Genomic DNA, 17,002 nt, shown 5'->3' on the forward strand with positions numbered 1-17,002 from the left:
AGAATTTCCAGTGTGATCCAGGTTTCTGACCATAGATGGCAGTGTCTAATGTTTGAACTGGTCCTTTTACACATGCCGTTTTACAATTTTAAATTTCTACTGTACCCATCCATAATAACCACGAACTATACCAATATAGTTTAGTGTTAAGGTATGACACAAAGGGGGTGGTGTGGGGGAAGCCTTCCATTTCAAATTTCAGACCCAGTGGCTGCACTATGCATATAAAGAAGGGAAAAAGTCTGAAAAAGAATCACAAGCTACATATGAGATCTTCCACCCATATTTGGCCTAACATGGCAGCTAAATATGTTCAGATGGAGTATTAACCTGAATACCAGCTGTTGAGTGCATACAATATGGAAGGGCTGTTACCTTCATGACCAGTGCTATTTTTCCAGGGGGGTGGGGGGTGGAAAGAGGTGCCAGAACTCGCCAAGAATGCCTCCCTCATTCTCTGAGGATGGCAATGGTGCCCACATGAGAGGTGCTGGAACTGAGTTCTGCCGAGTTCTGGCTGAAAAAAAGCCCTGTTCATGATTGCCTTGTGAGTTTCCTGGAGGCATTTGGAAATAGAACTGTTTGGCCCAATACTCTGAAGCCCTTCTGATGTTCTTATTGATATGTGTCTCAGATAGTTGAACACCGATATAATGAGCTGTAAAGGCAAAGGTACCCCTGACCATTAGGTCCAGTAGCGGACGACTCTGGGGTTGCATGCTCATCTTGCTCTCTAGGCCGAGGAACCCGATGTTTGTCCTCAGACAGCTTCCGGGTCATGTGGCCAGCATGACTAAGCCACTTCTAGTGAACCAGAGCAGCGCACGGAAATGCCGTTTACCTTCCCGCCGGAGCGGTACCTATTTATCTACTTGCACTTTTGGACGTGCTTTTGAACTGCTAGGTTGGCAGGAGCAGGGAATGGGAGCTCACTCCATTGCAGGGATTTGAACCGCTGACCTTCTGATTGGCAAGCCCAAGAGGCTCAGTGGTTTAGACCACAGCGCCACCCGCATCCCTATAGATCAGTAACATGGTTTAACTGGTTTGTGTTACAGATTAAACTATTGGTACCCCAACCTAAAAGAATATGTTGGGTGGCAGATATATATATATATATTCAATACTCTTCCCTCATATTGTACTCCAACTCCAATGAACCTCTCCAAAGAGGCTGAGGCTTCTGGGCTACATACCCAGCCTGTTAGTTAAGTTACTCTATATTAAAAACTGTCAGAGAAAGAAAAGCAATTTCACAAAGTCCCTAAATTAATGAGAGTCTGGTTGCATGTTGGTTGCTTCCCCCCCCCTCCACGCATCTGCGCCCTAGTTCAGACTGCCATTCTTAATCATATTTTAATTTTCAAATAAATTGCTTTCATTATCCTTTCATTTACAATACCATGTGTGCATTACTGCTCATTAATGTTTGTCATCTACTATTCTGAAGCCGGGTTTTTAAATAACCATGGTTGCAACATAGTAATTAAAGATGATCCATGTTGGTTTTACAGAAATTATTCTGAAGCCTTTAAAAACACCAGAACCAAAGTGCAACAAGGAAGAATTGCAATATGTAGACATTCCATCCTCCCACCCCCATTGAAAGTGTTTTAGTTTGTTTATGAAAGGAAAGGTGACTTAATAGAACCAGCTAACCTAAAGACCTACATTATTCCGCATCCTCCCATTAAGCTGTATTACTTTGTTATAATTGACAGGCCTGCTGGTTCTTAGTTATTGGTATATATTTGTGGCACTGATTTGTACATAAGTCCAATCTTGTTTATCCAAATTGTCAGGAAAGCAACTGAAAACATTCAGATAATTAAATGTTTGGTTAAGCAAGAATGCTGTTTTTGTTGGTATGTCTTGACATAGTGCTACATATGAACATACCGGGAATTTAGATAATTGGGGCAGATAATAGATGTCTGGCTAACGGGACCTTGTTGAAGATAATAAGAGAAAACAGTTGCATCCCACATGAATTTGCTACAAAATACTGTTAAAATAATTTGATTGGTTCCCCTCCCAACTGCTTGATGTCTTGTTGGATCTGTTCAATAATTCAAACAGCACAGAACAATTTCCTCATTCACAGAACTGCTGTTAAGTGGCAGAAAAAATGAAAATAAATTGATAAGTGTGGTTATTGCACTGAGAGTGTCTGTGTTTATATCAGCAGTAGCAGGTGTGCAAAAAGCTCATTGCAAGTACTGCCAGGCAGTCCCTTTCCACAACACTTTAAAACGTTGTCCTTCAAGCTTACTGGGTTGTATCCAGCTAAGTCATAGTCATAATAAACCTATTGAAGTTAATGGACTTAAGTTAGGGTGCTGCCAGATGGAGTCCTTACATTGCATTCAGATCTGGTGTGTGTGATCAGTATATAAGCTCCCACACATTTTGTTTGGATATTCATTGACATGTCACTGCTTGCCATCCATACCTGTGGGCAGACCTAGATGGAATATGTTTTTTGTCTCTCCCCATAGTCAGTTATCCTTTATCCTCCATAACCTTTCCCCATTTTTAGGTGCACGGGAATGTCTGTATCTACATGTGCACATAGGAAAGTACAATGGTACCTCTGGTTAAGAACTTAATTTGTTCTGGAGGTCCGTTGTTCACCTGAAACTGTTCTTAACCTGAAGCACCACTTTAGCTAATGGGGCCTCCTGCTGCCACCACGCCGCCAGAGCACGATTTCTGTTCTCATCTTAAAGCAAAGTTCTTAACCTGAAGCACTATTTCTGGGTTAGTGGAGTCTGTAACCTGAAGCGTCTGTAACCTGAAGCATATGTAGCCCGAAGTACCACTGTATGAAAGAGCAAGATCTTTCACAGTGGGCTTTTCGTAAGGGGTGATATCTATTTCCAGTTTTATTTATTGTGAATACCGAGGTCTTGTGAAAAACAGATAAATAGCAATATCAACCTGCTGTTTCAGTTGGCAGGTTTGGTGCTGGGCTGGGGCCATCTGAAGGCAACAGGGAGCAGCACATGCGTGATGGATGTGGACAGGGAAGGGGGACTGAGGGAATCAGATGCAGACAGGAATGTCATGTCTGATACTGAGGGCGCCACATTGAGCAGCAGCAGCAGCAAGGAGAAGAGAGCAGGATGTAAGGAAGTTGGTTGTTGGGATTCCACCTGTGGAGATGGTTTGATTGATTGCTCCCCAGTCAGGTCCAAAGCCAGACATAATCCCGTCTGAGAAGGCAATGGGCCTCTTGTAGTTGCAGGTAACTGTGGACACAGGCTGTGGAAAATTCACCACTTAGAGACAGTAATGTAAATGTAAACAACAACAACAAAAGTATTCTCTGGAACAAGGCTGGGTATCAGAGGACAACTTATTTTTTTTCTCTCCATAAAGGTTATTTAAATGGTTTTTCAAATTGAGATGCTTGTCTTGTGCTGTGGTGAACAACACAGAAACCTGGAACATAATTTTCAATTAGATGTCACTGAAAGCTCTAAGTGTTTTTTGTGTGTTTTCAGTCTGAGCGCTCATTTCTTCTAATGAGCTTTGCAACACTTTCCCCTGGGTTGTGAGGTATAAGCAGCACAATACAAGAACAACCTGGGTCAATTTGTGCTGATGTTCATAACTACATGTAAGTGGGAAATATATAATCCAGCCTCTCCATTACTTTGATGTAGTTTCCACCCACTCTAATCTTGTCCATCTGCTTGTCACTTTTATGTTCTGTACAGTGGTTGGATTACATTTTATGGATGGATTACATCTTATGATACATACATAGGTCTATATCTGTTTCTATAGCTATATTTATCCAACTATTATCGCTTCTGTCTGTAACTATTTCTGTATCTGTATCTATCTGTCATTTACTTGATGTTACTTGCTTGATGATACTCAAGTTATGAAGTAACTAGAAGATACTTATAGTTTTGCTGGTACTTATAAATTATAATGCAGCTGCAGTTTGCCCACTGTGTTGCAACGAGGCTTCTTAACCATTTTCCCTTGAGCTATTTTTCATCTGAAAGTTGTGCCACGATTTCGTTAAGTCCAGGTGGGGAAAAAGGTGCTGCTACTTGTATCTTTTCTTCATTAGTAGTGGAAGCAGCTTGTCTAGTCCTTTAGTCGTGTCCGACTCTTCGTGACCCCATGGACCAGAGCACACCAGGCACTCCTGTCTTCCACTGCCTCCCGCAGTTTGGTCAAACTCATGCTGGTAGCTTCGAGAACACTGTCCAACCACCTCGTCCTCTGTCGTCCCCTTCTCCTTGTGCCCTCCATCTTTCCCAACATCAGGGTCTTTTCCAGGGAGTCTTCTCTTCTCACGAGGTGGCCAAAGTATTGGAGCCTCAGCTTCAGGACCTGTCCTTCCAGTGAGCACTCAGGGCTGATCTCCTTAAGAATGGAAAGGTTTTATCTTCTTACAGTCCATGGGAAGCAGTTTAGAGGGGACAATTTTCGTTGCAAAAACAACATGTAGGAAAAAGTATTAAGAAGCCTATTCTTTCTCTCACCCCCCCCACCCCAAAAAATTGGCCTTCCACTTCAAATTGCAGATTTCAATACCTGAAAAAAATAATCTTCTAAAGGAACGACAATGCAATTCATAACATGTAGTTCTGCCCTAAGTCAAGATAGTAACTTCTGTTGCAAATGATGCTTCCTGTGCACTTAGCTTTCTTGGTCTTCACTCTGTGATATACCATAAGTATACATTGTGATTCTCTGATCCTATATGACATGGAATATGTTACTCCAAAGAGTTTCATGTGTGCCTCTGAAATGTAATGTGAGATATGGTTCTGTCTATGTAGTATGTATTTGCATAATATGTCAATAAATCACATATTGTATCCATGTGGTTTAGTGAAATATTCTGGTGCTGTGTTCATGTCTTCCTTTACAGGAGTGCGAATTTTGAGGAAATTCCTGTGCAGCCAATATTTATGAATGTGATATAAAACACATGTTACAAAATAAGGTTTTTTGTTTTTTTAGATTGGAAGTATTCATACCACGTGCTTACCAAGTAATATGTAACATTTAGCAAGATAAGCATAAGAATTTTTGATTATTTATTACCCTGAAGAGAGAATGACAGAAGATCCTGTTTTTAAACTCCATCTCATAATTAAGGTTTTTAATTCATAGAATCATAGAATCATAGAGTTGGAAGAGACCACAAGGGCCATCGAGTCCAACCCCCTGCCAAGCAGGAAACACCATCAGAGCACTCCTGACATATGGTTGTCAAGCCTCTGCTTAAAGACCTCCAAAGTAGGAGACTCCACCACACTCCTTGGCAGCAAATTCCACTGTCGAACAGCTCTTACTGTCAGGAAGTTCTTCCTAATGTTTAGGTGGAATCTTCTTTCTTGTAGTTTGGATCCATTGCTCCGTGTCCGCTTCTCTGGAGCAGCAGAAAACAACCTTTCTCCCTCCTCTATGTGACATCCTTTTATATATTTGAACATGGCTATCATATCACCCCTTAACCTCCTCTTCTCCAGGCTAAACATGCCCAGCTCCCTTAGCCGTTCCTTATAAGGCATCGTTTCCAGGCCTTTGACCATTTTGGTTGCCCTCCTCTGGACACGTTCCAGTTTGTCAGTGTCCTTCTTGAATTGTGGTGCCCAGAACTGGACACAGTACTCCAGGTGAGGTCTGACCAGAGCAGAATACAGTGGCACTATTACTTCCCTTGATCTAGATGCTATACTCCTATTGATGAGGCCCAGAATTGCATTGGCTTTTTTAGCTGCCGCGTCACACTGTTGGCTCATGTCAAGTTTGTGGTCAACCAAGACTCCTAGATCCTTTTCACATGTACTGCTCTCAAGCCAGGTGTCACCCATCTTGTATTTGTGCCTCTCATTTTTTTTGCCCAAGTGCAATACTTTACATTTCTCCCTGTTAAAATTCATCTTGTTTGTTTTGGCCCAGTTTTCTAATCTGTCAAGGTCGTTTTGAAGTGTGATCCTGTCCTCTGGGGTGTTAGCCACCCCTCCCAGTTTGGTGTCATCTGCAAATTTGATCAGTCTGCCCTTGAGTCCATCATCCAAGTCGTTGATAAAGATGTTGAATAAGACCGGGCCCAAGACAGAACCCTGTGGCACCCCACTAGTCACTCTTCTCCAGGATGACGAGGAACCATTGATGAGCATCCTTTGGGTTCGGTCAGTCAGCCAGTTACAAATCCACTGAGTGGTAGCATAGTCAAGACCGCATTTTACCAGCTTCTTTACAAGAATATCATGGGGCACCTTGTCAAATGCCTTGCTGAAATCAAGGTAGGCTATATCCACTGAGTTCCCTTCATCTACCAGGCTTGTAATTCTGTCAAAAAACGAGATCAGGTTAGTCTGACATGACTTATTTTTCAGAAATCCATGCTGACTATTGGTGATCACAGCATTCCTTTCTAGGTGCTCACAGACTGTTTGCTTAATGATCTGCTCCAGAATCTTCCCTGGTATTGATGTCAGACTGACTGGGCGGTAATTATTTGGGTCCTCTCTTTTCCCCTTTTTGAAAATAGGGACAACATTTGCCCTCCTCCAGTCTGCCGGGACTTCGCCTGTTCTCCAGGAATTCTCAAAGATGACTGCCAGTGGTTCTGAGATCACATCTGCCAGTTCTTTTAATACTCTTGGATGCAGTTCATCTGGCCCTGGAGACTTGAATACATCTAAACTAGCCAAGTATTCTTGTATTATCTCCTTAGTTATTCTGGGCTGTGTTTCCTTTACTGAATCATTTGCTCCAAATTCTTCAGATCGGGCATTGTTTTCTTTATCGGAGAAGACTGAGGCAAAGAATGCATTGAGGAGTTCAGCCCTTTCTGTGTCCCCTGTTTGCATTTCACCATCTTCTCCTCTGAGTGACCCCACTGTTTCTTTGCTCTTCCTTTTGCTACAAACATACCCATAGAAGCCTTTTTTGTTGCTTTTAACCTCTCTAGCAAGCCTGAGTTCATTCTGTGCTTTAGCTTTTCTGACTTTGTGTCTACACGTGCTGGCTATTTGTTTGAATTCCTCTTTGGTGGTTTCCCCCCTTTTCCATTTTTTGTACACATCCTTTTTTAATCTTAACTCAGTTAAAAGTTCTTTAGATAGCCACCCTGGCTTCTTTAGGCACCTTCCATGTTTCCGTCTCATTGGTATTGCCTGACGTTGTGCTTTTACTATCTCCCTCTTAACAAACTCCCAGCCATCATGAACTCCCTTTCCTTTTAGTATTACTGTCCATGGGATCTCACCCAGCACTTCCCTAAGTTTTATGAAGTCGGCTTTCTTAAAGTCAAGAAATTGAGTCCTAGTATGCTTGGCTGCTCCTTTCCGCTGTATAGTAAACTTCAGAAGAGCATGATCACTCGCGCCTAATGATCCTTCCACTTCTACCCCACTAACCAGGTCATCAACATTGGTTAGGACCAGATCTAAAATGGCTGTTCCTCTTGTTGCTTCTCCCACCTTCTGGACAATGAAGTTGTCTGCAAGGCCAGTGAGGAATCTGTTTGACCTTATGCTCTTGGCTGAGTTTGACATCCAACAAATATCCGGGTAATTGAAGTCTCCCATTACTACTATCTCCCTTCCTTTTGCATGCTTGGCCATCTGTTCCAGGAAGGCATCATCTATGTCCTCCGTTTGGCTTGGGGATCTGTAGTAAACTCCCACAATGAGGTCTCTGTTATTCTTCTCTCCCTTAATTTTGACCCAAATGCTCTCACTTTGGCTTTGAGGTTCTAAATCTTGAATCTCTTCACAGGTATACACATCCCTGACATATAACGCCACTCCTCCTCCTTTCTTGTCTGGTCTGTTTCTCCGAAATAGATTGTATCCCCCCATTATTACATTCCAATCGTGGGACTTATCCCACCAGGTTTCAGTGATGCCTATTATGTCATATTTAGTTTGCTGTACCAAGAGCTCAAGCTCATCTTGTTTATTTCCCATGCTTTGCGCATTAGTGTATAGACATTGAAGTCCATTAATCATTCCCCCATGTCTCTTATTTAAGGATTTTTTTCTCCCACCACTAGGTCTGCGTGCTGTTTGCTCCATTTGGTCTATGACATTTGGATGATCATCTTCATCAATTGATAGACTCCTACCTTCAGGAGCACTGTCTCCCTCCCCCACATTAGTCAGTTTAAAGCCCTCCTGATGAGGTTTCTGAGATTTTTGGCAAAAACATTTCTCCCAACCGTTGTGAGGTGCAGCCCATCGCTTGCCAGAAGTCCATCTTCAAGAAACTGCAGTCCGTGATCTAAGAATCCAAACCGTTCCTGTTTACACCATTTGCGAAGCCAGCTGTTCACTTCCACTATCTTTCCCTCTCTCCCTGGGCCACGTCGTTCAACTGGGAGGACAGATGAGATGACAATTTGTGCATTTAATTGCTTCAATTTCCTGCCCAGAGCCTCGTAGTCTCTTTTGATCTTCTGGAGGCTATTGCTTGCAGTGTCATTGGTTCCCACATGAACCAAGAGGAAGGGGTATTTGTCAGTGGGTTTTATGATTCCTTGCAGTCGTTCAGTTACATCTTGGATCTTAGCCCTGGGGAGACAGCACACTTCCCGAGACATCTTGTCAGGCCCACAGATCACTGCTTCTGTTCCCCTCAGTAGGGAATCCCCTATCACCACTACACGCCTCCTCTTAGGTTTGGTCGGGGTTCTTCCATGAGCTGTCCGTTCCAAGGTCGCCTGCACATTCCCTGAGGACTGACTTTGCTGCTCGTCTTCATATACCTGATTGACTGAAATGAGGGAGAGATCTTCAAATGGAGTCTGCTCTTCGTCTTCCATGCTAGGGGAGAGGACCTCAAAGCGATTGTGTATTTCTAAACAATCAGAACGAACCCTGGGCCTCCTACTTCTTTGAGTCACGTTTCTCCATATATCTGGCTCCTGTGTTGATGAACTAGCCTCCTTCTGCACTGAAAATCGGGTTTTTATTAAAGTATCAAAGTATTAAACAAGAAATTTCCTGTGCCTAACCTGGAATGTGAGTGGGGAAAAAGTGCAGAGGCTGTATGAGTAATGATCCAGTTGGAAATTGCTATCCTTCTCTGTGTACGTGAGAGATGTTGCTGTAGATAAAATTTTAACGTTGCCAATTTGACATGCATTTGCCTTTATTACAAGCAGGGCATAATGTACAAAGATTCCTATCCCCTTCATCATTGCCACCAGTACTCTGATCTGCCGGTGGAACGTGCAACTGAGAAATGGCTGCTTTCCTTTATAGAGGGAATTGGTGATGTCAATGAATGGCTGAGCTCTTACCAAGAAAGACCAAAAGAGTCTTATGCATGTAAATTTATAACTTCCCCCTGTTTGTTTTTTGTGGTTTAGAATGAGCAGTGCAGAAAATTAGCTTGGTGGGCGAGGTGATGGTGGAGGGCATGCACAATAGCCACTGACTATCCAGATATTTTGTGGGTTTTTTTTGAAAAAAAGGACTAAAAGATTTCTCTTTTTCTTCCCACATAATGTGCCGTTTTCATTTTGTGCTGCATATAACCCTCCATGTCACAGCTTTCTATTCTTGTCTGAATAGTCAATGAAACATTAGGAAGCCGATAAGAGAAGCTCTGGCCTGTTACTTGGCAACGGCTGTTGAGCAGAGCAGAGTGCTGTTGATTGAGGAGATTAGCTGCCATAGATAAACCTCCTTTTTGCTGCCCTGCTGCTCATCTTTCCACCCTTAACAGGTAGCTCCAAAAATGACTGCAGCTGGGGAGAATGAGCTTTATTGCGAACCAAGTTTGCTTGACAGGTTTACGGTAGTAACTTAAACAAAAAAACAAAACAAAACCAAAACCTTTACTTTCATTAAATTGAGTGCATTGTGGCTTAAGTTCTTCCCTTGTTCCAGAGTAAATACTTTTATTTATTTTTTTGGAAGGGTGACCATGATATGAAGGCATCTGTGCTGCTTTCCGTCTGCATCCTTAAGCTTCAAGCCTCAAACCATTAACTTCAGGGTAGTCCAACTGGTGTCCTGAGATCTTTCCAGATTAATGGGATGTTGGAAAGAAAACATGGCTCTGGAATCCCTTTTGCAACAAATGAAAGAATGAAAAATAAACATTTAACCACCGGTTACTGTGCATTATCATTCTGGGGCCAAGCTGGAGTTCTCTATCCTCAGTTGGTGACCCTAATGTAACTTACTCCAGAGTAATCTCATATAAAACGCGGTACTGTGTCATAATAGTAACAGGATTACAACTGCAACTGTTGGTTGCATCCACCTGTTTAAAGCAGCCTAATAGTTTCACATCATAAAAATGTGGTCTGCTTAACAACATACCGAATCCACTTCAAAACAAATCTCTCTCAGTCTCATTACGGTTGCACAGTATTCAAGAAGTATCTCTCTGCCCAACTACAGTTGTTTGAGTCTACAAAAGAGGTTCTCAAACTATTGTGAGCTCTACACAAAAATAAAAAATAAAATTTGAAACCCACAGTTATTTTCTAACCAAAAGCAGTGTGAACACAAGCAGCCTGAGAGCTGCCTCATGGGAGAGGTTTTGAAAGCTTCAAATGACAGTTTTGCAATTAAATGAGAGGCAAAATTGGTATATAAGTGACTGCGACAGTTGAGAGGATTATTTGCAGCGTTGCTGGGGGAAAATGAGTCAAATCAGAAAAAAGGTTAGTGTCTCTTGGGAGTATGTGGAGTGGGGATGATGGCTGTCTGAAATTAGCTTCTGCTATCTGGAAGAGGAGTTGGAAACCTATGGCCTTACAGATGTTGCTGTATTACAACTCCCACTGTCTCTGACCATTGGCTATGCTGACTGGGGCTGATGGGAGTTGGAGTCCCAACAATATCTGGAGGGTCACGGGTTGTCTGCTGTTGCTCTAGAACAATTAAATTTAAGGTAGGAAAAAAAGCAACAGAACACTTGTGGCTGATGAGGCAGCTCGCTAGTCAAATCCTCCATTGTGTGGCAATAGAGGAGGGAATTTCTACACACAATTTCACATGCCAAGATGTGTTATTGGAGGCAGGGAGTACAGCAGCCAGTGTGGTCAGTCCCTTCTCAATTACCACAATATAACAGTGGTTTCTACTGAGAAACCTCCTTCACCAGCCACTACTGTAGTAGAATGAACATGAGAAGAAGCAAAAAACAAAGCAAAACCCAAACACCTTGACTAGCTCTAATGAAGAGAGATTCTGGGGAAAGATTTTTAACAGAAACACCCCACAGGCTATGGATGGCTGTACAAAGTGAAGAATGAGCTGAAAAATCTACTAATATAGATATTGTTCCATGATGCCATATTCCCTCCCATGTGCAGTTTTGAATGAGTGAAGAACTTGTACATAGGGCTTTGTGGAGGAACTCCTGTCAAGATTAATCAATCAGAAAATGAAGGTTATATACAAACTTTTAAAAAAATTGACAAGCTTGGATATTGGTGAGAAATTTTTCTTTGTATATGGAGTACAGTGGTACCTCAGGTTACATACGCTTCAGGTTACATACTCTGCTAACCCAGAAACAGTGCTTCAGGTTAAGAACTTTGCTTCAGGATGAGAACAGAAATCGTGTTCCGGCAGCACAGCGGCAGCGGGAGGCCCCATTAGCTAAAGTGGTGCTTCAGGTTAAGAACGGTTTCAGGTGAACAACGGACCTCCGGAACAAATTAAGTACTTAACCCGAGGTACCACTGTATTAAGCATGAATCTGGCTTTCCTTATTGGGCCAGATTACAGTTTGCTTGTAGCGAACTGGTTGAGTAAAGCCCCTTTCACAAGCATCACCTTTGGGACAACTGCCATTCATTCTATTTTTGGAGTTTGCACATCCAATCACAATCTGAGCCAAGGGAGGAGCCATTGCTGGAACAGTTTCCCATGAGGAAACCGCAATCTGAGCAGAGCTGGACTAGATTCCTCCCGCTTCTTGTGTTCATTTACAGCAGGGATGGGGAACCTGTGGTCTTTCAACTCTCCTCTTTCCAGGGACTGATGAGAGTTTAAGACCAACATCATTTCAAGAACTGGAGGTGCCTCTTCTCTTATTTAAAGGAAGAATGACACACTCAGGGGTTGTCTGAAAACTCACCGGGTTTTGAGTTACTCAGACCATCCAAGAAAATATTAGTACAGTGGTACCTCAGGTTACATACACTTCAGGTTACATATGCTTCAGGTTACAGACTCCGCTAACCCAGAAATAGTGCTTCAGGTTAAGAACTTTGCTTCAGGATGAGAACAGAAATTGTGCTCCGGCAGCACAGCAGCAGCAGGAGGCCCCATTAGCTAAAGTGGTCTTCAGGTTAAGAACAGTTTCAGGTTAAGAACGGACCTCCAGAACGAATTAAGTACTTAACCCGAGGTACCACTGTATATTGGTGACCAGTTCTTTGAAAGTGACTCCCATGGAGGCTGCTCTGTGCAGGAAGCCATTCTGGCGTAAGATCATAGCCTTGCCCCCTCCTCACACTGTGCCAAGTCCAATGGTTAAAAACTTGCAGTGAAGGCTAATCCATGTTGGGCAGGGGTCAGCAAACTTTTTCAGCAGGGGGCCAGTTCACTGTCCCTCAGACCTTGTGGGGGGCCAGACTATATTTGGGGGAGGGTGATGCAAGAGCCCCACGAGCCCCAGTGGCTGCTTACCTGTGTCTTGTGAGCGGCAGGGGCTGGTGGTGCTGCCGGAGGGACGATGAGCGGTGCGCAAAAGGGCTCCAGAGAGGGGCTGCTTAAAATGGCGGCCGCTCAAGCACTTCTGCTGCTGGCACCAATAAAGCCCAGCCCCCTTCCTCCTCTAGGCAGGGCGGGGAGGAGGGAGGGAGGAGGTGCTGCTGCTGCCGCCGCCATGTGAGGGAGAGGGAGGGAGAGGGAAAGAACATGCGCGCTGGCGATTCACGTGGCAATTCCCGGACCGTCTGTGGGCTGCATCCAGAAAGCAATTGGGCCTGATCTGGCCTGCGGACCTTAGTTTGCCTACCGATAATGTAGGGAGCTCGAATGCACACAGTAACTGTGTTTTAAGTGCTTCAGTGTGGCAACTACATTATTAGAAGCAGACGTCATTGCCCTTCCATTTAAAGGTCACCGAATGCAATTTCAAGTCAGCCAATTTAAGGAACATGAAAAGAAGTGTGTCAAGGGCTGTGGCATAAAACTATCCTCAAGTCCCACAATTTTAGGAATGACTTCAGGTACCTTAATTTCACTTTCAGCTTTGCGCAGAATTTATGGGATCCCTTAAAAGGGAGAGAGACATTTACATTAGAGGATGGGTGGAGCCCCATCGCAGACCAGGGGCCACATTCCCTCATGGGCAACCTTTCAGAGGCCACACACCTGTGGTGCGCTGGGCCAGAGGCAAAAATGGGAGGAGCAACAGGTGAGGCTGTTATGTTTGTACAGCAAAAGTGAGAGGTTTCTACACTCACCTCTTTTCTCCAGGCAGGGAAACATGAGGCATTACCACAGTTCAAGCACATCTTCCAGGCAGGCAAAAGGACCTGAAGAGGGTACAGAGCCAGGGCTATTGAGGGGTGAAGCCTGGAGATATGAGGCTGGATTAGGAAGAAATGTGCCCTGGGAAGATAGAGAGGCCGGGATAGCCACAATTGACACACACACACACACACACACCGGCCTGAGATCCCCCATCCGTGCACCAGAGCAACTGTCTTTGGCTTTGTGAGATATCATATCACATAAAAAGTAGGCTGGTGTTCTTTTTGCAGGATAGTGTCCTTATGATGTGGTGCAGTTTGGCTGCTGGAGTAGGCAGATGCAGCCCATGGTTCCATAGTGGATCCTTCTTTATTTTTAAACCGAACAACAGCTCCCGGGGGGGGGGGGCATGCTGGTAAAGCAAATGTTAAAACAGCTCCTTCACTGCATAAAAGTAGAACTTACTCCTTTGAATTGTAACGAGTTCTCCCAAGCCTGGAAAGCTGAATGAGTGTAGCTAGAACCTTTTCAGACACAGAGAAAGATGTCTGAAGAAATCAACTTAGCGAGTGCCACAGTAGACGCTGTATCAGGGAAGAAGATAAGCAAAAATAGTGTTCTCTTAAGTGGAGTTAAAGGTAAAGGGACCCCTGACCGTTAGGTCCAGTTGTGGATGACTCCTGGGTTGTGGCCCTCATCTCGCTTTATTGGCCAAGGCAGCCAGCGTACAGTTTCTGGGTCATGTGGCCAGCATGACTACGCCGCTTCTGGCGAACCAGAGCAGCGCACGGAAATGCCATTTACCTTCCCACCGGAGCGGTACCTATTTATCTACTTGCACTTTGACGTGCTTTCGAACTGCTAGGTTGGCAGGAGCAGGGACCAAGCAACAGGAGCTCATCCAGTTGTGGGGATTCGAACCACCGACCTTCTGATTAGCAAGCCCTAAAAGTGATTTTCTTATCAAGCATTTTATTATCCAGAGACTCTATAGTCCTCTCTTTCCCCCTCATTAAGGAATCATTTTGAAAACCCATACTATAGCTTCTTCCTTTCAGGGAGAGATGGAGAGGAGGTTGGGGGGGGAGAGAAATTATTGCCATTTAGATCCTTCCTATATAATCTTTCAGTTTTGCTCTTTGATTCACATGTGAATGCTTTCTGATGCTCAACACATGCTTCTTAGCAACTGATGATCTTCACCAGAACAATATGCTGCTTTAAGACACCCATTGTTCTTATGACCAGATCTTGAAGATGCACTCATGCCTGGTTTCATATTGCTGATTGCTGTATCAAAATTTGAACACCATAGAATTCTATAGAATTCAAATTGTAAGTGTTCTTCAGACCATTGATGGTCCATGCACCATAGTTTGGAGACCCTGGGTCTACACTCAGGTAGTGGTCAGTTTCAGAATGGGGACATTCCCAACACTACCTGGAGCTGTCAGGGATTGGAACCGGACCTTTTTGCATGTGAAGCAGATGCTGTACCACCATTAAGCCACAGCCCTTCCCCAAGGTCTCTCCAAGCTCTCCGGGAATGCGCATAGATGGAGGGTGGGAATGGCATGTGCAACCCTGCTCCTCACATGCATTGAATGAACTTCTGAAAACAAAAACAGGTTGGGTTGGGATACTCTGAACAACCGAGCTGTTTTGTAGCTACTTAAAGGCAGTTGCTAGGCTTATCTCCGAGGATGAGAAACACAAAATAGATAAAGCATTTCATCAGACCAGCTTGCTTTGTTGTAAGAGTGTGTAGAGAATAGAGCAAGCATGCATTTGCCAGGAAGGAAAACATCACCACACGTTCGTGTATCACTTTAGAAGCTATCCATAGCTTCAGAACTCAGTATTTTGTAGGATGGAGAAATATGAAACCCAAGCTAACTCAAAATATATGGTGGTGTGGCAGAAATCTTTTGTGTGGAGTAATCGTTGCTCAAACTGTTAGGAAGAAATCACACTTGAAAATCTGCAGAGTTTTTTTAAAAAAAACATTTTAACTGCATCTCTTCAAATCTAGGTTAATATTCCAGTTTATAATGTAAATTAAATGACTTTGATATAGGTGTGTACTCTATAATACCATAGACGGACTGTTTGAATGTTGAGAGCAGCTGTTTCCTCCTCTATCTACTCTTTCATCTTGTTGAAGCTCCATATAAATAAATAGGTACTTCCAAATTAATTCACAATGTTATGTTCTATTAGTCAAATTGCACTGTCCCTTTTGATTATGAATGCAATATCTGCAGTAATTACTGAATTAAAACAAGCAGTATGAAGAATAGCATGCTAATTAAACTTTTTGCATTTTCAATAGTTTTCTGTGGATCACTGTGTACAGGTGAAGACAACAATAAATGCACCCATTTTTTTGAAGCCTAGCGCTGCAGATGGTCAGAGGATATTATAAGCACCCGAGTTCTAAATTAGTCTTTTGTATGGAAGGGAGAAAGGTAATTTGAATGTTTGAACTCCCCCTCCTCTGCCTATCTTCTTCTTCCCACACAGGAAGCTTGTCTTGAAATGAACAATTCTCTAAATAAAGACTAATTAGGACCTAAATTAATTAGAAGGTGTGATATGAAAAGAGCTTGATGAGAAGGGTCTGTCATTTTAGATGAATGGAATGGAGCTAAATAAATTAGGTTCCATTAATATCTCATTGTTGCATGAGCCGCTCCCTTTTATTGCATTCATTAGAGGGTACTACATTAAACCAGCCTTGGCTGCTTATTATCGATTCACCACTCATTTACTACTACATAGCTCCTGTATTAAAAGAAGGGAGGGGAAAAAGAAACCCTCTTTCTGCAAACTAACATACATGTTTCCTGGGCAGTCTGGTTTTCATAAGAGTTATTGCTTTATTTATTTGCTTTGGCATTACCAGAAAGGATGTATGGAAAAAGTGAAGCAGTTTTTAAGGGAAGGTGACCAAGGAACTATCTCTTTCTCATTACCACGTTTAGTACAACTGTCATAGTAACAGAACATATTGCAAATTTCTTAGTGTATGTAGGTATGTCATAGATCAATGTGATTTATTCACCCTTTTTCCTTATGCCCCACCCCCTTTTTTACCTTCTCCAGATGGAGTATTTGGGAGATGTCAACAGGTGCCAGTGATAGACGTGTACAAGTATGAAGTTTCACCGCTCATCCTCCAGCACTTGAGAATTGTCCTAGAGAAGCTGTTACACAGAGGTACTGTACAGAACAGAAATGTTAGATAGCATGTGGATATATCGATTCATTGGTATAAAGGGGTCCAGTTTTTGCAGAGCTTTGGGAGAAACATTTTACTCCAGCCATGTCAGGTAGGCTTGGAATGAGCTGCACTGTCTCCCCAGAATTCAGAAACCTCTTCTGCGCTTTCTGTTGAAGGAGGACCAGTTGCAGTCCAGTTAATTATCAGGTCACTTCCAGACAACCTGTTTCTTCAGCATGCATTCCTATTTGTTTGTGGAGAAGTTGCATGGCATGTCTTTCCTTATTGCAATAAGTCAACTCTTTTGGGGAGGCACAAAACCTCAAATCCAACTTCAGTTGTGTAG

At 43.1% G+C, this 17,002-nt stretch overlaps 1 protein-coding gene across 1 annotated transcript in view; it reads left to right on the forward strand.

Moving 5' to 3' along the window:
• Nucleotides 1-17,002, forward strand: part of PTPRN2 (protein tyrosine phosphatase receptor type N2) — a 630,954-nt gene that overhangs the window by 99,080 nt on the left and 514,872 nt on the right. Inside the window, exon 3 of the mRNA XM_081163514.1 lies at nt 16,539-16,652. Within this exon, the coding sequence (XP_081019640.1) occupies nt 16,539-16,652 (114 nt within the window). The remainder of the gene's footprint in view (nt 1-16,538; nt 16,653-17,002) is intronic.

The sequence above is a fragment of the Podarcis bocagei genome, assembly GCF_964188305.1.
Source record: "Podarcis bocagei genome assembly, chromosome: 12".
Classification (NCBI taxonomy): Eukaryota; Metazoa; Chordata; class Lepidosauria; order Squamata; family Lacertidae; genus Podarcis; species Podarcis bocagei.